This window comes from Poecilia mexicana, unplaced genomic scaffold, assembly GCF_051168715.1.
Source record: "Poecilia mexicana isolate PSO_F unplaced genomic scaffold, ASM5116871v1 scaffold_22, whole genome shotgun sequence".
Lineage (NCBI taxonomy): Eukaryota > Metazoa > Chordata > Actinopteri > Cyprinodontiformes > Poeciliidae > Poecilia > Poecilia mexicana.
This window is the reverse complement of record NW_028263391.1, coordinates 3205535-3227628: the sequence shown is the minus strand read 5'-3', so window position 1 is coordinate 3227628 and position 22094 is coordinate 3205535. Positions and strand designations below refer to the sequence as shown.

The window sequence follows — 22094 nt, the reverse complement described above, 5'->3', positions numbered from 1 at the left end:
TTGACGTACATGTTCCACATAAAAACATGCTCATCTTGACATTATGACTAAAGGACATTTTAATGGTGTTTGCATACAATCATTTTGAATGATGAATGAGGCAACTTCAGGCATTTGGAAACTTGATGAACCAGTTTTATGGATTTCCACAAGAAGTTCTAAAAGAAAACTTATGGCCCTATTTCTTTATGCATTCAGTTTGATTTTTGTGCAACAACAGCAAGCTCATGCAAGCCTAGTGTAGCGTTGTTTTTGTGTTTTGTTTTTTTCTATGGATGGAGACATTTATAGAAATGATTCCATTGTTTACAAGGAACTTTCCAAAAAAGACAAATACATTTTTAGAGTTTGGCCTAAAACTTTGAACATGTTCAGTCCATCTCAATATGTATATATATAAAAAAGAAACTTGTGTAAGTAGACCATTTTACTACTACTCTAGGGCAAGGGGGCCACACACCCCTAAATCCAGCCTGTAAATAAGAGCCAGAAGACAGGAAGACAGTCCACAGAACAGGGTGAGGTCAAACTGGGAGAAGAAGTGGAGGGAGGAGTATGCGTACCTTGCTGTTCACCTGGACAACAGACTGGACCGGAGATGCAACAGTAAATACAAGGCACTGTGGAAAGAGGAATTATTCATACAAAGGAAACATTACTGAACATCCTCGTCATGAGACTATCATACAACAATAGAGTATCATACAACAATAGAGTCTTCAGTCAGAGGCTTCTTCAGGTTGCTGTAACACACACTGCTACAAGAGATTATTCCTGCCCATTGGCATCAACAACAGTTCAGAAGATCCTTAGATAATATGAGTTACAAGAACGTTTTATTTCCCGTTGGGATTAGCAAAGCATTTTGATTTCAATTATGCCACCAATAAAGCCAGCAGTAGACTGCATAAAAACGTTTTCACCCGAAATTATTATTGACTATAAATGATTCAACAAAAGCTGGTAAAAGTAATCTAACAAATGAGCAAAGTCTAACGCAAAACTTTCATATTTAGAAAGGCAACTATATTTGAATACAATTCACTTATGTAGGTGAGTTTTGATTAAAAGTTTTGATTTTCGGTCATATCTTTATTGTATTTAAATGACGTGCGTTTAAAAGTATATTTGACATTTTACTCTCGACATTTTGTGCATATTTGTAAAATTAAAAAAGAAAAAAAAAGTAGTGTGAAAGCAGCGAGGGGACACCGAGGTCAGCTCCTTTCTACGGTTGGATTTTTTTGAAAGAACCGGTTGGATACTCGCAGCTCTGCTCGCGACCAATCGGAAGTGAGCTTTTTTCCCGCTGGTCGGCCGCGGAGTTTGAGTTTCCCGCAAGCTTTTTTATTCGACTTGAATGAAATGATTCGCTTTCCAGGAAGAATATGAGCAATTTTTCCCTTTAACCACCCTAGAGGATATTCGACAGGTAAACACAGAGAAGCGGTCCTTTATGACAGTGTCAGTCCGAAGCTATTTGCTAGGATGAGTTTTTTAGCGGACATTTCTTCAGGCCGGGCTTCCATTTTAGCAAGCCGACTAACTATGCTAACGTTAAGCTAGCAGTTTGGCTTGACTTCTATGGTACGCTCAAGTTAGCCACGGTTAGCTTTCTTGCAACAAGCTGTCATGGCGCCTACAATTTAAGAATGACTTTGAAATAATGGCTAAGCAACTTAAACACATTAACCCCCTCGCCGTTACTACTTCCGTTGTTTGTCAAGGAGTTGTTTGAGCCCTTTTACTAATAAGTTTTCCATTTAGCATTTTGGAGGCGGCTTTGTCTATTTGCTGGAGTCCGGTGTAATGGCTGACTACTGATGACAAGAGATGCGGCTCAATAGGGAATTTCTAGGTTGCTTGAATCCATGAGATTTCCAACATCGCTCCTTTCTCTCCAGGTTATAGTCGGAGCCTTTCTTGCATGACATGATAGCTGAAGTTCCTGTTTCTTGCTAGCCGGTAAAAAGCGGGTGTTTTGACGCCGACTATAGTATTTTAGCCGTGTTCTTGTGCTGCTACTGGTAATGTTACCCGCATTATACGTCAATATTAATTCCATTATTAACTGAAATGCGTTGACTTTCAGCAATTATTCGGCCTCCGGTTCGCTCCGCTCCTGCTTGTCAGCTGCTTCAGTTTCCGCGGCTTTTGCAACGATTGTTAGTGGCAGTTTTCACCACCCACTCACTGGGGCTTTTACCGAATACGGGGAAGCCTTCACCCTGCTTGGCCCCGGTCTGCAGCTAGCACCATAGCCGCTCTTCTTCCAAGGGAATTCAGTAATGTCGTGGTGAGAGAATTTCCGGCTACTCAGTGTCCTTATTTGATGTTTAAAATGGATATACTGAACATAAACTGGAATAGACCTCGTTAGTTGTGCTTTTCCACATATTTTTATGTTAATAATGTAGGTTTTAACGTTCTAAATATGCCGTTTGCGTACATTTATGTGTAAAACCACGTCACTTTATTGTAAAATTTCTAAAACGCCGTTGCTTAGAGATGAATTTACTGTTGCAGTGAACTCTCAGGGCGACCCTATGCTGAGAGGGGCCCTAAATAAAATTTAATTTTGGGGGCCCACACACACAGTTAAGCCCTCCAGACATCACAACGCCACTGAACTCCCTTTTTATATTGTCCATGCTTAATCGTTTTTCTGTTCTGAACTTTACAACGTGTCTACAGTTTAACTAATGAGCCAGTAATGTATTAAATTGGATAATGCAGGCTGCTTCTGGGCCACATCTGGCAATTTAGATGTTCTGGATGGTGGAAAAGCTAATCTGAAGATGAAAAGAAAAAAACAAATGTTAATTTTGAATGTGTGTGTTTGTGTGTTTTTTTTTTCTATTTGGGTAGCTGCGTAGCACTCAAAAGAAATACTTGGAATTCAGTTTTCAATGTTATGTCTGGTGGTCGTGAATACACACCTTGCATGCAAATAAGACACTGCCTGTTTTTCTTGTTTCAGCTTTGGGCAAAATATCCTCACACCTGACATAAATGATGCTAAAGGTTACAGAGTGTGCTGGAGGCCATGGTTTACTGTTCCAGTTTCCCATTGTGGTGCAGCACAGTCATTAAAAAAGAGGGAATTGCTCACTTGATGTGCAGGGAATGTTTCAGGCTTCTTTGTTTTCATTACTTTTAGGTAAGGTAATTTTATTTATATAGCACATTTCCAGCAACAAGTCTATTCAAAGTGCTTTTCATGAGTTAAAAGGAAATACAAACAAAAGTTTGTTTGTATTGCTTACAGTTTCACCTTAAAAAATCAGCCATTTTAAAGAGGATGTGCAAATCAGGCATCATGTCTGATCAAAAAGGAATCAGCCTGTTGTGTTATAAAGGGCCAGTATTATGGAAAATCAACTTTTTTGAGCTTATCATGTTATAATGTTCCTTCATTAAAAACATACCTGGAGTGTTACCTGGATTCTTTAATGCTTGTTTGAGAAATCCTTTAATCTCCCATGGCAACCATTCAGCTGGACCTACCTTTGCCTTCGAGGACAAAGCTCCTCCTTGATGCTGCAGTTTCCAAATTTCTGCACTTCGGCCTTACAGAGCAGCTCTCACCTGCAACTCCCCCACTCAGCTCCTTCAGACTTGCCAGGAGCAATTAGCAAACACCTGGTGGAACTACACATCTGTTGAGCTCTTTATTGGAGCTTCTTCTTAGTGCAATGCTGGTAAAAACGTTATTAAAGGGTTAAGAGAGGAGCCATGTTGTGATGACTTCCTGAAGGTAAAGTTTCAGAAAGAGCAGGAGTTTTTAAAGAGACAGAGGCCCAATTTCAAGACATTAATGTATATAATATTTCTTTTGACTCGTATTTAATATATTTTTTACATAGTTGCATGGTTGTACTATATAATGATTTGATGTGGCTGGAAAATGAATGATTCTGGCCCTTTAACTGGTGTGCATGTGTGTTTCTACTGCAGTTCGGTGAGCGTGGACGGGTCAGATGGAATGGACGGCATTGGTAGCTCCCTGCCTGCAATGCCTGAACCATCCAACCCGATCAGCATGAAGCAGCCACCCGAGTCCCTGAGCACCCTGAAGGGCCGGGCAGACATGGGGAGCGACCCGGCTCTACTGATGGACAAAGCCGCTGCGCAGCTCGCTGCCACACTCCAGGACAGCGTCCTCCAGAAGATGTCCGGCCACAACCACAGCCACGAGAGGCTGAAGGACCTCACCTCCCTGGTGCTGAATGGCGACCAGGACGCTCTGCCCAAGCTCTGCACCCCAGAGCCTCCCATGCTGAAAGGAGACGAGGCGCCCGCCACCAACGACGCCCACCAGCACAACCGCACGCCTCATGTCGAGGCCGAGCTGAAGGCGACCGTACCGCAGGCGGCGGAGCAGCCCCTGCTGGAGCCTTCCTGTGCAGACGGGACCAGCTTGGTCACAGTCACAGAGAGCGCTTCACCTGGACCTGAGCTGGGACAGGAAGTGAAGAAAAGGAGGGGGAGACCCAACAAACCCAAACTTATTCTGAACCGCAGCTCTGTCATCGCCATGGAGACGCCTGACCAGACGGAGGTTATCGGAGAAGCAGAAGCGGCAAATGAGGTAGAAAGCCAAAAGGGAAAAATCTCTATGAAGTGTTTTATATTGCTGGTTTAGCCGTTGATACTGAGATATTTTACAGTTTTCAAATGCAATATACAAGAACATTATTACTGTACATTATTGTTCTTAAATTTTTTTTCTTTTTTCTGTAAAAATTGACTAAATGAATTGATTATTGAAATAGTAATTGATTAATCATTAACAGGAGTATACAGACTCCAGTATTCTTTCTTTGCTGAAAGAATACACTCAGAGTAGAAATTACAAAAGTTATATACTTTTTGCAATTAAGAGACCCCCCCCCCTTACCCCCCCGGTCTGTAAATATGATCTATACAAAACTCGAGTGGCAGTTTTAGTTTAACCTGGTTTAAATCTTTAAAACTATAAATAAACAGAATTTGCACATTTTTAAAAATCCGTTTAGTCATTAGAATAATCAATTATTAAAATTATCATTAGTTGCAGGTTTAGGAAAATTCCCAAATAGAAAACCAAAAAAGATGTTTAATTAAAAAAAATCAAGATGGGATGGAAATGAACAAATGTACACTATTATATGTAGATTTGTCTGTATGTGTGTTTGCTAGCTACAGTTTCACATTTACACATCAGAAAGTTAGTGTCTTTATTCCGGCTGGCGTCAATATCTGCCAAGCTGGAGGCGTTGCCATGACGCTGCACTGAAGAACAGATAATCAAAACCAAAGAGCAGAGATGAGATTATGCTTATTTCCAAGACTGAGAGCCATTGAATGACTGAGCAGAGCAGCAGGCTGTTCTAACACCTGGCCTGAACAGAAGCAGAGAGCAACATCTAATAGACGGTAACAGGCTTCAGTAAAGTCAGCAAGCAGTAAATATGTTTTTTTTTTTTCTCCTCCTCAGGCCGCAGTCGTGTCCGAAGAGCCGGAGCCAATAACAGAAGAGCGTCCTGTACCTACCCGGTTCTGCGTGGGGGATCTGGTTTGGACCAAGGTGTCGGGGTACCCATGGTGGCCCTGCATGGTGACCAGAGACCCAGAACTCAACAGTCACTTCAAACAGAAAGGTGACAACCATAAACACTGAAGCTTTATTAATAGGAGAAATAATGCCGTTTGTATATTTTGCTGTAATGTCCATGTTTTTGTGTCGTCTGTAGCCTCCAACAGCAGGTTAGGCCTCCTTTACCACATCCAGTATTTTGGGGACGCTCCAGAGAGAGGCTTTGTCTTTGAGAAGAACATGGTGTCCTTCACTGGGGAGGAGCAGTATGTGGAGCTCAGCCAGAGAAACAAACCACCAGCCTCCAGCGCTGCTCATAGAAAGGTTAGTTATCCTGCAGCAGCTAAACACTCCACTTTATCAAAAAATGTTAGAGAACATCCAAAACCAGTGATTGATGCAGATGAACTTGTTTTTCTTTAATTAGAGCAAAATTATTATTGAAAAATTAAAATTTTCTACAATGGAAAATATTAAATGCAACACAAAGCACTTGTCTTTTAACCATGCTTTTCATTCTCTGTTTAATTTCACATCAAATAGTATCGCATTTATAAACTGACTTCTACTGAAAAGCAGACTTCAGATAACCCAAATCTACTTTTATTTAATTTATTAAACTTTGCTTAATACAGCAAACATTATTAAAGAGAGATTGGCCCAAATCCTGTTATTATTGCTAAGACTATGCAGAATGTTTTACTTTTTATTCTTCTGAGCCCAAAAGAATTTGCAAACTGGATGTTTTTCTTTTAATAATGTGAAAAATGTTTAGGTTTTGGATCTACAATGATTTAAACTTCCCTCTCCTACAAGAAAAAAACTTATTGTATTATAAATGTATTGTTCACAATAATGGAATGGTTTGCTGCGATCCATTTGTAGTCGGAACCTGGAAATTCTGACTTCTGAGTTGGAAAAAAAATCAGCTGGAATTCTGATTTTCTCAGACTTTCCAACTTCCCACTCGGAAAGTATGAGAATTTTTCAAACATCGACATTGATATCCAGTATGGCCGCTCCTTGTACCAACATGATCAACCTTTTTTTAACCAGGATGTTAATAATCCTCCTTGAGATCAAAAATGTAACCCAAATAGTTACAAAAGTGTCCTGACTCTACCAACAGTAGTGAGCTGTGATGGAAACGTGTTTATTTCATAAGACACACATGTAAGAGTTCATGTAACATTACACAAAGCTCAACTCTAAACTGAATGAATGAAGTTATGTTTGCGTGTGAAAGATGCAGCTTAAAATAATTTTGGCTACTTGTTGCGTCGCCACATTGTAAATATGTAACCTCCTTTTTGCCCGTTGCTTCATTATTTTGTGACTTTACTGTTCTATCCCAGTAAAATGTTAAGTTCTGTGATTGTAGCAAAATCTGAGTTAGTTCAAGAGTTTAAAATACTTTAGAGAGACTTAATATTTGGATCAAAAAACAAATCTCAAAGCGTTGCATGCCGCAGAGTTCATGTCTTGTCTGGTTTGCAGATGGCTCCCTCGGTTCCCCGTAACCTCCAGGCTCAGTGGAACATGGGCGTCATTCAGGCCAAAGAAGCTGTCGGCATGGCACCGGACCAGCGCATTGACAGCTTTGGGTTTACTTACGACGGGGATGGGCCCCATCTGAACCCTCTCATCTTGGAAAAGCTGAATATGGATCTCACTGACGAGACGCACCGAGAGACGGAATCCAGGCTGGGCCTGGACGTCCCCTCCCTGCCGGCAAGCTTATTTTTAATGACTCCAAAAAACTTTTTCTTGAGGGATTGAAACTAATTCAGAACATGCTAAGAGCAGTTGGAAATTGAATTGGGTTTAATGTGAGACCTACAAAACTTTTTGAAATGATTTAATACATGTTTAATTCTCTTTGTAGAATCCCGTAGCTTTTCCACCAGATGCACGAACTCAAACGTTTGAGTCTCAGAAGAAAAAGAGACGGCCCAAAGTGGCTCAGCGTCCGACCAAGCTAGCGAGGAAAAAGAAAGTGTCTTCAGTCAACGGTGTTGTTGTCCCCAAGAGGAGAAGGCAAGCTAAGCCAGTCACGACCACTGATGACCCAGAGGACGCCTTGCCTCAGGTTGCTCTTCCAGGTTAGATGAAAATAAAACGTCTTTTTTTTTTTTTTTTTTTTAATACATAGGGCAGCAGTCTGCATCGCTCAGTATCGAGCAAATCTGTAAAACTATGGAATCCTCTTGAATGTTTTCACATTTGATCACATTAAAATCACAAATCACTTTTATATGATTGAACTAAAATTAATGCACATTTCAGAAGTGGTAGGAAAAGAAAATATACTTTTTATTATTTTTTTATTTTTTTGACAAAACTCCTATTGATTAAATCTTGATTTAATAAAGATTCATGAAGAGTTATTAATACTTTTGCCAGACTTTGTTGTTTGAAAGAGAAATGTTGTTGAGGACTGAAACGATTAATTGTGATCAATCAATTAGAGGAAAAATTGTCAGCTAATTCAGTGATCAATTAATCGTTTATTGGAATATAAAGACTAAAACAAAGTCCATTGCCTGCTACTACATTTTAAGTAATAAAAATTTTTATTTTCTTATTTTAAAAGAGGAAATTATTTGTTTGGATTTTTCCAGTGTGATTTTAATGTACAAAATAAGCTCAAGTGGTTACATGAAAAATTAGCAGAATGTGACCTTTTATTTATTTATTTATTTCCTCAATTAATAGAATAATCTACTAAAATAATCAGTAGTTGCAGCTAGGGCTGTTGTAAACGAATATTTTAGTAATCGAGTAATCTATCGATTATTCTTACGATTAATCGAGTAATCGGATAAAAAAAATTATAAAATGAAATATTGGTAAATCTGGCATAATACCGGTGTTACTATCAGATATCAATATCAGTCCAATTTTTCATATTTGAGCATCCCTAACAGTTGCTTTTTTGTAGTTTAGAAAACTAACCTGTAACAATAATAGCTCACTTTCTAAGTTAACCAGAAGAAAAGTTATAGAAAAATCTGAAATTATATTGAATTTAATAACAAAGAGGCAGGCTCACAAATATGCTTATAAAAAATGTCTACAATACAGCTTTTAGTTTATGTATTCATCTTCAGTGAGTTTAATAGATTAATTAAACTCACCTTGCCACCTAACCTGTCACGCTTTGGGTTTGAAAATACGGGAAATGCCGCCTGGAGTGGGAGGAGAGGGCGAATGAACGAACATGGGGTGGAGGGGAGGAAATAGACCAGCGGACTGACGAACCGTTAGACCGGGGGACGAACACGGGGGGAAGCAATACGGGATATTTACACACCTTCACTGGTCACACTCAGAAACTCATCTACCAGCCATGTACGATGCGCTCCGCCACCCGTTTCTTCAGACCGGGATATGAAATTTATTGTGCGGTTCGTCGGTAAAGCTACATTTACACGGTAAGCATCAGCTACTCAGCCGCCCGCCCTGTTCAGGCTATCCGCTCACCTCAGCGCTCTTCCCGCCGTTCGCTTTCAACCAGCAGCCCCGGAAGAGAAATGCTGCCGTACTCCAGGCATTCCCCAGTCATTTTAAGGATGCTTATTGGTTCCCCCAAAACGATAAAAAGTCGGGCATTATCATCAATCAATAAAATCCCCACGGGCCAGTCTTGAAGATTGGACTTTATGCCGCTGAGACTTAGCTTTTGTCAACAACTCAGAGGCGGAAGTGAGAGCTCCGCGCAACGCAAATGAAGTCCCGGCCGGAACACGGTGCGCTAACTAATAAAACATAAATTAACGAAGCTTCGAGGCAGGTAAATTTTCCTCGAGGAATTTTAGTAATCGAGGTACTCGAATCATTCGAGGAATCGTTTCAGCCCTAGTTGCAGCTCTAATCTTGTTTGGTTGAAATAAAACTAAAACTGCAATAATTAATTTGTCATTTATTTCACTCAAACTAGTTAAATATCTTAAATCATTTTGGTTTTAGGGAGGAAAGAGCAAAATATGAGGCGTAAAAGACAGCTAGATGCTGCAGCAGACAAGGATCAGCAGCCCAGAAAGAGACAGAGAACTGGCAAGAAGGCAGAAAAGCAGGTAAACACACACAGCATCACACTTTCCTTTATGACTCTTTGTTGTGGACGATTTAGTTTAGATATCTGGGGTTTAACACAATCACACTCACACAAAGTTTACTTTCCCAGGCCTCGGTTTCAGAGGAGACAAACAAAAAGTGGAGAAGAAAGAAGAAAACCAACATTAAAGATCTAAAAGAACCAAGAAAGCGAACAAAGAAGTCAAAAGGTCTGATCCACTACCACAGATGGGATTTGATCACCTAGAATAAACGAGTTTTTTTCTCTCCCCATGTTAAATATCAGTTACTGCTCAAGATTTTTTGTGTGCTTTGAACTAATCCTAACCAAACTTGTGACCTGAAACAGATGAGCAGAATGTAGAAAAGCCAAAGCGGCGCAGGAAAAGAAGGCAGGATGGAGAGAACCAGGCCGGCGCCTCCAAGGCTCCAAAGAAGAGACGCTCCTCTCCCTGTCCTGACACTGAGGTCACACACACACACACACACACACCCCTCAGTGGAAATGTCTTCATGTCTTACAGTCCACAAACTATAAACATTTGTGAAATTAATCTGCTGTCATATTCAATAAACTTAAATGAGTTCTGATGGGAAATAACCTTTTGAAAATAACCATAAACATTTAATTAAATTCACATTTCTGATAAATTTGTTTATTATTGGTTTGATGCCACCAAAAATCCACACAGACACTGTTCTACCTAAAGAGGGCAGCACTGAGACAGTTTTAGGCAAAAATAAGGTAGAACTAATCAAATTTACACACAAATGTCCAAATTAATACAGAAACAGAGATAATATATTTAGACAGTTTACCAAAAAAGTTGATTTGGTATTTTAAGAAATTTGATTCATAGGAAACTACTCATGTTGAGCCTCATTTCATTGTTCTCTGCATGTTGTTTCAGGGCTCTGCAAGTGAAGAACGTCCCGATTCTCCAAGCGACAGCCTAGATGGGACAAAGAAAGGCGAGCGGAAGAAAGAGTGTGTCTGTCAGGTAGTGCTTTAGCGATTTATCCACTCATTGTTTTAGTGAATTTGCCTTCACGCCTTCTTATGAATATTTTTCCCTCCATCCACACGCTGGACATGCTGTCTGTTTTCTCAAGGTGTGTGAGGTGGCCGGTGAGGACCTGGTGGCGTGTGAAGGCCAGTGCTGCGGCATGTTCCACCTGCACTGTCTGGGTGGAACCCTGAAACCTGACGACAAGCTGCTATGTCAAGAGTGCAGCACGGGTATGAAGAGAAAACACCACAAAACCACAATTCTTTAGTCTGACGGTTCATTGGATGGAGTTAGAGCAGCAGGTTTTTTACAGATAGGGGCGCAATATCAAGGCGTTAAATTAGTCAAGTTTTTTAAAGTCATATTTATATATATGTAGAATTTTTATAACAATTGACATAGTTACTTGATTATACTATAAAATGGCACTTTGTGTCTGGAAAATCTCATGATACTGTCCCTTTAAGTGTGAATAGAATAGCAAAATAAATTATTGTTCCAAACCTTTTTCCTTTATGTCCTTGAAAATTTGGTGAAGTGACCTGGAATCTGTAGGAGCCCAAATAGTTTGCTTGTTGCTGCAGCAACTGCAGTTCTCCCTCCTCGTATCCACTGAGCCTGCCTCTCCCCTCCTCAGGACTCCACTCGTGTTTCATCTGTAAGCAATCTGAGGCCGAGGTGCGGCGCTGCCACGTCCCCCACTGCGGCAAGTTTTACCACGAGGGCTGCGTCCGCCTCAACCCGCTCACCGTGTTCGACAACAAGGGCTTTCGCTGCCCGCTCCACACCTGCCTCAGCTGCCACTATGGCTGCCGCACCAAGCAAAAGGCTACCAAAGGTCAGGCCCGTCGATCAGGTTGGTTTTCAGGTTTTTGGCGGCCGCTGGTCTAACCTGCCACACGCGGTGCTCTGTGTGCTGCAGGACGGCTGATGCGCTGCCTGCGATGCCCCGTGGCGTACCACGTGGGCGACCTGTGCGTCGCTGCCGGGAGCGAGACGATCACAAACACAGCCATCATCTGCACCAACCACTTTAACGCCAAGAAGGGCTACAGCCACCACAGCCACGTCAACGTCAGCTGGTGCTTCGTCTGCTCCAAAGGTCAGCGAGGACAGCACAGAGAGGGTTTTTATGAATTCCATTTTAACCATGTTTATTCCTATGTAGCTATGGTGGGAGCAAATCAATAACCACAGTACGACTCGGAGATATGAAGATCCACATTTTTTTTTGTACCAGATGCAATTTCTAATTTTAATCTTCTTTTTTTTTCTCACTTTCATATCTGAAAAAGAAATTTCAATTTACAGAAAATATATTTAAAAAGTGTCTTTTACTTCAATAATCCCTTCTGTGCCAGGCTGAGAATTTTTGTTTAATTCTGATAATATGGATATAATATTAGCACAACATAGATGTGATTTTTCTAGAAAAAAACATCATAAAATTATGAGGAAAAAAAAATCTGTTTTTAATAAGAGAAAAGGTTGGATAGTTTTTTTCATAAGTTATCATAAAGATTTTCCAAAATTTAAATCTTCAAAAACCAAAAACTAGATTTTGAAAATCGATTTATGGCCCAGAGGTCAACATTCCTGTTGTTCTGTTTCACCAACTGAACATTGAATGGTTTTACAAGGTGTTACAAAGTATTTCCCCCTCATTTTGTTTTTTCTTTTTCTTAATAACCCAAACATTAACTTTTTGGCATTACAGAAAACTTCCCTTTTTAAAATGTTTGTAAGTTGAACATAAAATTATTTGTCACATGAAACCCTTCTACAGGTCAAAGCTTGTGCACACTTCCATAATGTTCAGGACCTTTTTGATCAGTTTAAATTAAATGTTTGTTCTGCTTCTTAAAACTTGCTGGCCTTACAAATTTCCTCTGTTTTCCCTGCATGTCTTGTGGAAAACTTTAGCGGCTCTTCCATTAAACCCAGATGTGTTTGGACTCCATAACTAATAAATGTTCTGACCTGAGGTGGAGCGTTTCTCCCCCTCTGAGCCTCTTAGTTGTGATTTTGTGATTATTGTTCCTCTTTGTTTTCCTTGGAAAGTAAATTTTAGTCAGAAGACGAGATGTCTGGCATAAAATCTTCTAAAATCTATTGAAGTGTTTGTAACAGGATAACATGTAAAAATGTAAGAGTATTTCTGAAGGGCGCTGTACGTTTTAAAAGCACTACAATTTAGATTATTGTTTTGGTGAAGGCGTCATCTTTAAGGACTAGTCGGCTTGCTGAGTTTTCATTCTGCTCTAACTGCGTCTTCGTGTCCGGCAGGAGGACAGCTGCTGTGCTGCGAGTCGTGCCCTGCAGCGTTCCACCCCGACTGCCTCAACATCGCCATGCCTGACGGGAGCTGGTTCTGCAACGACTGCCGAGCTGGCAAGAAACCAAAGTACAGAGACATCATATGGGTCAAGCTGGGGACGTACAGGTGGGAGGAACGGCTGAATGCTTCCTGCTCCGGTGTGTATGGCATAAAGTTGATAACTGCCCCTGATTCCTGTGTAGGTGGTGGCCAGCAGAGATCCACCACCCCAAAAACGTCCCCACAAACATCCAACACCTCCGGCACGAGATCGGAGAGTTCCCGGTCTTCTTCTTCGGCTCCAAGGATTACTTCTGGACTCACCAGGGCCGAGTGTTTCCCTACATGGAAGGAGACAGAGGCAGCAAGTACCAGAAGAACGGGATAGGCAAAGTCTTTAAGAACGGTAAAAACCTGCAGTTTAGTTGGTTTGTGATGTTTGTTCTTAGGGATGTTTCCGATACGGATCTGAAGCTTAGTAGCAGCAGGTACCGATCCGATACAGGAAACAGCTGGATTGACTTGAAGCGTTTCTCTTTTTTTAAACGGATATAAATGTACCAAATTAAAATTATTTACTAACGCTACACAAGTACAGCTCACTGAAATACACCAGCAGCTTCGCTAGCTTGGTCAAACAAGCATAAACAACTTTAATTTGTTCAATTTGTGTAAATAGAACAGCCAATGGGTAATAAATATTATGGTTAAACAGACGAAAACAACACGTTTACTGCTTTGGTCAAACATGGAAAAATAAACTGAAAAAACCTTTGAAATGGTTTAGAAAGAGCAATTAGGAATTCTAAAAATAAAGTGAAATAAATAATAAAACAGGACGTTGCTCAAAGCACAAAGCATAGAATTAGACTGAATAGATCTGTTCTTATGCATCAGGAACATTGTTACATAAACATGATTTAGAATTGTATCAATATTGTGACAGATGCAAATGACAATATCCACTCTAGGGTTTTTTTCCACTTTAAATCTAAAAGGGAACCTTTTCTTCCACCGTGTTCCTAAAGACTCCGTAGACTAACTCAGACTGAAGCTGAAGTGTTTGTGTTTGGTCTTCAGCTCTGTTGGAGGCTGAGGCTCGATTTAAGGAGATCAAGATAAAACGGGAAGCCAAGGAAGCTCAGGAAAACAGCCGGAAGCCGCCTCCGTACAAATTCATCAAGGTGGGAACCGCTCCAGACCCCTCTGTGACTCTGAGCTCCGTTCTCACTGCCCCCTCAGGGCGCGGCTGCATTGCTGCATTCGGTTTGGATGTCTTCATGTGTTTCTGCCTGCAGGTCAACAAACCTTTCGGCAAGGTCCAGGTCTACACCGCTGACATCTCTGAGATCCCCAAGTGCAACTGCAAGCCGGCCGACGAGCGCCCGTGCGGCTTCGAGTCGGAGTGCCTGAACCGCATGCTGCAGTACGAGTGTCACCCCCAGGTGTGTCCCAGCGGGGAGCGCTGCTGCAACCAGGACTTCACCAAGCGCCTTTACCCAGACACCAAGATCATAAAGACCCCTGGAAAGGGCTGGGGGCTGATCGCCCTGAGAGACATCAAGAAGGTGAGGAGATCATTCTGAGGTCATTCTGCCAGAATATGAATGTGAAACTGATCCCATCCATTGTTCTTATCCACCTCTTTAAAAATCGTCTGACTGGCCGACCGACCCGCCTGCCAGGCAGTTAGCAGTCCCTCCTCTGTTACCAACTTATCAGTCCCTTCAGGATGTTGCCATGTTTGTTGCTGTGGTCTAAGATTATACATTTTTGCAGTGTCTTTGTCAAACGGTAGCTAATTTTGTTTAAGCTGTATTTTTTTGCCATAACATGGTTTTACAAAAAAATAGAAATTGCTGCACATAACCTTCCCTTCCTGTGTCTTTTTTCCTATCTAATCCCTCCTCACCTGAGAAGAGCCTGCATCAATTCTCCTCCTTTGCTTTTTTTTTTTTTTTTGCAAAAAAAGTTACTGTTTAGTGTCACACATTCTTCATCTCGCAGGTTTCAGCTTTCAAGAGACATTGTGAAACAGAAAGTTCAAATCAATTCAAAAATATTTTATTGATCCCGAAAGGAAATTTCATGTCCTAACTCATTTTCAAATTCTTCAGTTATTGTAGATAGTGATGGCTGTTGGCAGGAAAGATTGTTTGTAGTGGTCTGTGTCACAGCGAATTTGAAGAAGCCTCTTACTGAAGATGCTCCATTTCCCCAAGAAAGTTTCAAATGGTTCAAATCATAGTTAAATTAAAAGGAGACTAAAGGGATTGGTTAAAAAATTGAGCCAAGTTATAGTGATTGGTCAGAAAAGAAATACAGGAAACGTTAAGGTGATTGGTCAAATTTGTAGAAAAGTTGTGATGAATGGTGAAAATTGCAAGTTTATGCAAAATTTGGAAATAAGTGGATTATTTCATTTCAGGCAACAAAAAAAAATCTTTCTGCCAAGATCAGAGTCAGCAGGTCATGGTTAAATGTGCCTAACATAGAAAACTCTTTTTTTTTTTAGCTCGCTCTGTCAACTTGTAATGAACCAAAAGAGGGGAAAAAAAAAACACACAATCCGGTTTCTTCAAAATAAAAGCGTCAGTATGTTTCCCCAACAGGGTGAGTTTGTGAACGAGTACATCGGGGAGCTGATCGATGAGGAGGAGTGCAGGGCCCGGATCAAGTACGCCCACGAAAACAACATCACCGACTTCTACATGCTCACCATCGACAAGGTGATTAGTGGGAACCGCCTGGTTCTGGTTCTGGTTCTAGAGGCTCGGTGAGCCCAGCCCAGACTCATTCTGCTCTGCAGTGAAGCAGGGCACTGTTCCTACGCAGCAGCGCCCCCCCTCTGCTGGGAGCTACAGAAACTGTATTGCATTGGGAGTGTTGCGTGACAGACGACTGTAACATTACAGTAGTCGATACGACAAGCTGTTAATGACTAAACCTGGTGGTTTGATCTGAGCTAACGAGAATAAGAGTGTAACTTGTGAATTTTTTTTTTTTTTCCTCTCTGTTTGGGCTTTTTTAAAGGACCGGATCATTGACGCAGGTCCAAAAGGAAACTACTCCCGCTTCATGAACCACAGCTGCCAGCCTAACTGTGAGACTCAGAAGTGGACTGTGAACGGAGACACCCGCGTTGGCCTGTTCGCAGTCTGCGACGTACCGGCAGGTCAGACGAGTTCACAGTGGATGCAGAATGTACCTTTTTGTTTTCCTCCTCTCATTGCTTAGCTTGAACTTTCCCCAACGCAGGAACAGAGCTAACCTTTAACTACAACCTGGACTGCCTCGGCAATGAGAAAACCATCTGCCGCTGCGGCGCTCCCAACTGCAGCGGCTTCCTCGGGGATCGGCCCAAGGTGAGCCTCAGAGTCTGCTTGGTATGGAGGAAAAGCCTGTTCATGAGGTGAAACGGCCTCAATCCCTCTGTTTTCATCCCAGAACTCAAACGGCCACACGGAGCCAAAGGGAAAGCGCTTTAAGAGGAAGTACAGGAGGAGGAAAAGCGAGGGAAAGAAGAAGTCTGAAGACGAGTGTTTTCGCTGTGGAGACGGAGGGCAGCTGGTGCTCTGCGATAAGAAGAACTGCACCAAAGCTTACCACCTGTCCTGCCTGAACCTCACCAAACGGCCATTTGGTGAGCAGAGCCCCCTCAGCGTCCCAGGATTACAGTTTCTGCTTTTAATAATGTAACCATGGTGACGCAGACGTCAGTCAAAGAGCTGTAAAGACGGAAATTAGTTGAAAACACAGTTTTGTTTTTGTTCATTTTTTGGAGTGGTAAAAAAAAAAAAAAGCACCTGCTGTAGAATAGGACTGATCTGTGTAAAATAGGGACACAACGATTCAGTGTTCTGAGGTTTAGTTGATACAGAAACATGTTGATTTGATTTAAAATATTTCTTTTAAACAGACAGACATTTACTGAATTACAAATGTATTTGACAACCAGCACAGGACACTTGAATGTAAGCTTCAGTAGTTTGGTCAAATATGTAAAAACAACTTTCATTTGTTCAGTCAGTGCAGGTAGGAGTAAAACAGTCAATGGGAAATAAATGAACTGAAACTGACAAAAGCAATAGGTTGACTATTTTGGTCAAACATGTAAATATAAACTAACAATCTCTTCTTTCAAATGATTCAGAAAGTGGAATTAGGAATTCTAAATATAATGTAAAAATAATTAATAAATTATGACGTCGCTCAGAGCACAAAACATTATTATACTGAATAGATCTGCCCTTATAGATTAGACACGTCACTGAAAACAAATGTAGAATTTTTTTCCAACATGGAGCCAATAATGAGATTGGTGCATATTAGATCGGATTATATATACTTATAATTGTACAACATTTTACACGTAAAGGCAAAATAACTGGGCATGAGAGAAACTATGAACTATTAATCAAAAGATTAAAAACTAACAAAAAGAATGTCTTCCATTTTCATGGGGCAGTGGCTCAGTCTATGGGTAATTTACTGCCACCTAGTGGCATGTTTGCTGTGCTCAGTTGGCTCTGGTTGGACTGATTTAGTTTCAGTGTGTGATCTCAAGTGTTTCAGTCAGAGAAACAAAAATCTGCTGAGAACAATCTGTTATTGTGAACTGAGTCTTTTTAAAGGCGCAGTATTGTGTACAGTCAACTTTTTTTCATCTTTCCTCATGTTACGATTTTATTCCCTCATGAAAAACAAACCTGGAGTGTTGCTTTGATTCTTTCAGAACGATCAGGAGTCTTTAAAGGGACAGAGGCCTAATTTCAAGGTGCTAAATTACAAAGTAAAATTTATTTTAAGTTGCGTTTTATAACAACTGAAGGTAATGTAGTTACTTGATTGCGCTATAAAACAGCAAAAACATAGTACTGTCCCTTTAAGGGATATCCAGTTCAGCTCTACTTTGTGTTGGTTTATTACATCAAATCCCCCAAAAATGCATTAAAGTTTCCATCTGTAACATGACAGAATATGAAGACGTTTATAACGTATGAATATGTGGAATATTGAGGCTCTGTCTCCTCTCCTGCGCCCCCTGCAGGCCGCTGGGACTGCCCCTGGCATCACTGTGACGTCTGTGGGAAAAACTCGGAGGCCTTCTGCCAGCTCTGCCCCAACTCCTTCTGCAGGGCCCACCAGGAGGGGGCGCTGCACCCCGGGGCCGCAGTGGGAGAGCTCTGCTGCAGCGAGCACGACGACACGGAGGGAGGAGCCGGCCAAGCCCGGACCGCCGGCTCAGAGTCCAGCAGCGCCGCTGCCGCCCGCCCCAAAGGCTGCAGGAAGGCGGACGGAGAAGAAAGCAGAACCAAAGGCTCTAAGAGAAAAACACCAGAAGCCTGACCCGACCTGAAGAGGCGCCCTCCTCCACAGCAACAGTACGCCGCCACACAAACAAGAGGCACCCTACGTATTCATCATCAGGGAACGGTGCTGACCTCTCACACGCTCAGCATTGACCTTTAGCCTCCTCCTTTTTTCTTTTTTCTTTATTTTTAACTTTTGAACATTTTCAGGTTTTCTTGTACTAGTCTGCACTGAGGTGACCCTCTGTGGTAAAGCACAAAATCAGCTCCGGAAACGCTGCCACCAGACTTTCCACCAACCGAGCTGCAGCGTCATAATCACCCACTTCTGATTAGTGTGGCCACAACTAGAACCTCAGTCCATTCATTACCGCCAACAGCAGAGCTCTATTCGTTATATATCTATGTTTGTTTATATGAGAAAAAAATAAAAAAACGAAACAACGATGAATACTGTAATAGCGTAAGACGTCAGACAGGATGCAGGTGGATAGTCTGTTTTTGTAGATCTACAAATGTGCCAGATGGGAGATGGAGCAGCAGGACACTATGGATGGGCCTCTGGTCGTCTTCGTAGCCATAGATCATGTAACTGTAGACATGTTTTAATTTTACAACCTCTTTTGTTTTAGCTCGCTTATTTTATTTAGATTTTTGTTTTTAATAACAGCACTGGAAATGATAAAAAGAGAGAGAAAAAAACGATCCTTTCCAGAATAGCAGGGATTATGGAGCAAAATAAAGAGAAGAAGAAGAAAACCTGTTAAACTGTTGAGAGGGAAACACTACAGGGACTCAATGAAGGAACGAGAGCAGAACCAGAACCACAGCGTCACAGTGACGACCCACGGTGCTTTAACTCATCCTGCTTCAGGTTTACAGTCAGGTACAGACAATACTCCCTTTGACCATCATCATCATCATTATTATTATTTCACATCCTGAAACTGAGGGCCTTGTTGCTGTTGTCTGCTGAGATTTCTGCTGATGTAAAGATTTTGGTCAGACCTCACCTTTTTTTTTTTTTATCTTTAATTATTCCTCTGGAGGTTTTTAAGCCTGACGTTCTCTCTAATTACTGTTAATACTAAAACACCGGCCCCTCAGGCTGATGTGGTTTAATAAAAAACAGAGAAAAAGATTTCTCAATTCACTAATCAGAATTGTTAAAGCAAAGCTGTTAACTGTTCTGTGGCGTCTCGTCCCAACTTTGCTTTGAGAGTTCCTGTTTCTGTGCGTCGTCCTTCAGCACGACTTTCTGCGTTTTTCACATTTTTCATCCACATCCTGCAGACGTTTTTTTAACCAATTTTTCAAACCTAAAGATGAATTAAATTTAGACATTTCAGACGTTAAACCGAAACTCTTCAGGTTTGGACCATAAGATTAGATCTGCTGGGATTTTTTTCTGTATTAAATCGAACACATTTCCCGGTTTTGTGTGTTGGAAAGGTTCCGGTAACGGATTGAGTCCGGTATTCCTGGAATTCCTATCCAGCTGGTGCTCTGACCCTTTCTGTCTTATGCCTTGTTACCTTCTGTCGCTCGTCAGTCTGGACCTCTGGCCGAGCCGGATTGTTGCGGACCGTCAGTACGACAGCGTATTGTAGATGGGCAGTAAATTTCTGCCAAAAAACAAAATACATTTTAATATTAACCCCTTTTTGGGGAAAAAGGGGGATTTGTGAGCTTGAAAAGTCAAATATTTACTGGGGGGGGGGGGATCAAAAAAGTTCAAATTTATCAGAAGTTTTTGAGAAAAAACTTGGACATTTGAGTTTGAAAGTCAAATATTTTCGTCTTTTGGAAATTTTCTGACTTTCTAAAGTTGAAAATCTTAATTTCTCTAAAATGTTTGAGGTTACTTTGAAATCTTTTTTTTTTTTTTGCAAATGTTTGACTTCAAATTGTAAAATTTACAAGTCTTTTTTTTCTCAAATTCTCGAGATTAATGTATAATTTTTAGTTACTTGGCAAATTTTTGTCTCTTTAAACTAAGAAATTTCTAAGTTTTCTTGAAAATTTGAGTTATGAACTTATTTTTTCTTTTTTCCTGACTAAAATGGCCCCAACACGCCGTCGTAGGTCAGAGCGTCTGAAAGTTTCCCTTTGTTCGTTTGAAAGGGAAGCAAATTGGAGAGGATTCTGACTTTTTTTTTTCCAGAGCTGGTTGAGCCTTCAGACCAGTTTCAGATCATAAAGTTTATCATTATTTCATGTTTAATATCTCTCCAATACTTTCCTATCTCGCTGAGGTTTCTTTTTTTATATTTTTATACACAGTGCTTCAAAGATTTAAAAGGATTCCTTTTTGAATTAGCTGCACCTATTTTATCTTTAATTTATTTTTCACCCAATGATGCGAACGGGGACTCATCCACTGGGGCAGCACGTCCGTTTCTTCTCGGTTCCATGCATCCTAACCTTGCGTTGACTGAATGTAGTCCAGCCAGTTGTTCTATTTTTTTTTTGTAAGCACTGTAATTCCCTGTAGAGCTGAAGTGTCATGTGTGTAGACGTTTCATACTATAACTACTGTCATAGCAAACCAGAGACTAATATGTACATAATGTATAAGTGGTAATAGTGATTCATCTATTGTAAATATCATGCAATTTCTTGACCCTTTTTTTATGCAGTGCTGAAACACTTGTGCAGGATCTGTTAGTGAGTCATGCAATAAAGTGATGGAACCATTCATCTTCTGACTGGTTTATTTGATGCCTTTCATGCAGGAGTTTGGTTTTAACTCCACACTTTTGGTTTTAGTCTAATAGGTCAGATGTTTAAATTAAGATATAATTGTATGGGGAAATTTTGATTAGTCATGGTGGCTTAAATACACCTTTCACTGTGAAAGTCCTAGAGCTATACTCCATCCATTTTCTTTACACACAAACCCCAAGCTGGGAATCAAACCCAGAACCTTCTTGCTGCAAGGCAACAGTTCTACCAACTGTGCCACTGTGCAGCCTCCTAGAGCTATACTATTTGACTAAAACATTTTCAAGACTGAAATGGCAAAATTATTCAATAGACATGAGCTCAATAACAAAGATATTGCTTTTAATCTGTTTGGGTTATTGATATTGCTCCAACATCTTTAGCAGTGAAATGCTATTTTAGGCTTGAGTAGCTTTGGTGATAGGCTAACTGCTTTTAGCACAACTGGAATACAATCAGATCGGTTTTTGGATCTAAAATAAACACTGTTGAAAATGTTAATCTACATGAATATATTTACATATTACGATTAAATCCATATTTGTGTATGTCCCAGAGGGGCCACCAGAAGCGGCTTTATGGTCCATCGCTGCTGTTTGCGGTTGTTGCTTGTGCGTCAGATTTACTGGCGTACCAGAAACACAGTACAAAGGTTCCAGCTTGTGACTTTTGTAACAACAAAAAATTATGTAATTATTTCATCTTAACACACTGAAGTCCCAGCCCTAAAATAAATAAATAGGAGCCCACCGATTGCAGTTTTCTGGCCGATTGCACATTTCTGATCTTCTAAAAAGCCTAACCAGCCGATTCCTATTTTGGCCAATACCTATTTTCTTTATTGTAGTAGGGTACGGGAATTTTATTTATATAGCACATTTTCAGCAACCATGTATTTCAAAGGTCCTTACATGAATTAGAATAAAAGAAAAACAAAAGTACTCCACAATTAACTAATAGGAGTTTCTCAAGATTTTAAGAGAGATGCATATAAATTAAATAACCTGGTGGGCCGGTCTCGGTCAAACTTCTCACCAGAGAGCAAAAGAGGAGAATGGTTGATTTTTAGACCTTAG

General features: G+C 40.8%; 1 protein-coding gene across 1 annotated transcript; it reads left to right on the top strand.

Annotated features, from left to right (window-relative positions):
* The first annotated feature begins 975 nt into the window (after positions 1–975).
* Positions 976–20992, top strand: nsd2 (nuclear receptor binding SET domain protein 2). The gene is made up of 22 exons (XM_088002319.1): positions 976–1432; positions 3958–4591; positions 5480–5642; positions 5736–5902; positions 7076–7309; positions 7464–7680; positions 9548–9654; positions 9765–9864; positions 10005–10123; positions 10567–10656; positions 10769–10895; positions 11303–11503; positions 11588–11767; positions 12952–13108; positions 13186–13388; positions 14063–14166; positions 14281–14550; positions 15595–15711; positions 16016–16157; positions 16241–16347; positions 16430–16625; positions 18033–20992. The coding sequence occupies exons 2-22, from the start codon at positions 3986–3988 to the stop codon at positions 18329–18331; spliced, it is 3906 nt and encodes a 1301-aa protein (XP_087858445.1). The 5' UTR covers positions 976–1432; positions 3958–3985; the 3' UTR covers positions 18332–20992.
* Positions 20993–22094: the final 1102 nt, after the last annotated feature.

Excerpts from the sequence above, each read along its gene's own strand:
- nsd2 (XM_088002319.1), top strand. The coding sequence starts at position 3,986 with ATGGACGGCATTGGTAGCTCCCTGCCTGCAATGCCTGAACCATCCAAC. Across the intron at positions 7,310-7,463 it reads TGGACGTCCCCTCCCTGCCG|AATCCCGTAGCTTTTCCACC; the intron begins GCAAGCTTATTT and ends TTCTCTTTGTAG. Across the intron at positions 9,865-10,004 it reads GCGAACAAAGAAGTCAAAAG|ATGAGCAGAATGTAGAAAAG; the intron begins GTCTGATCCACT and ends GACCTGAAACAG.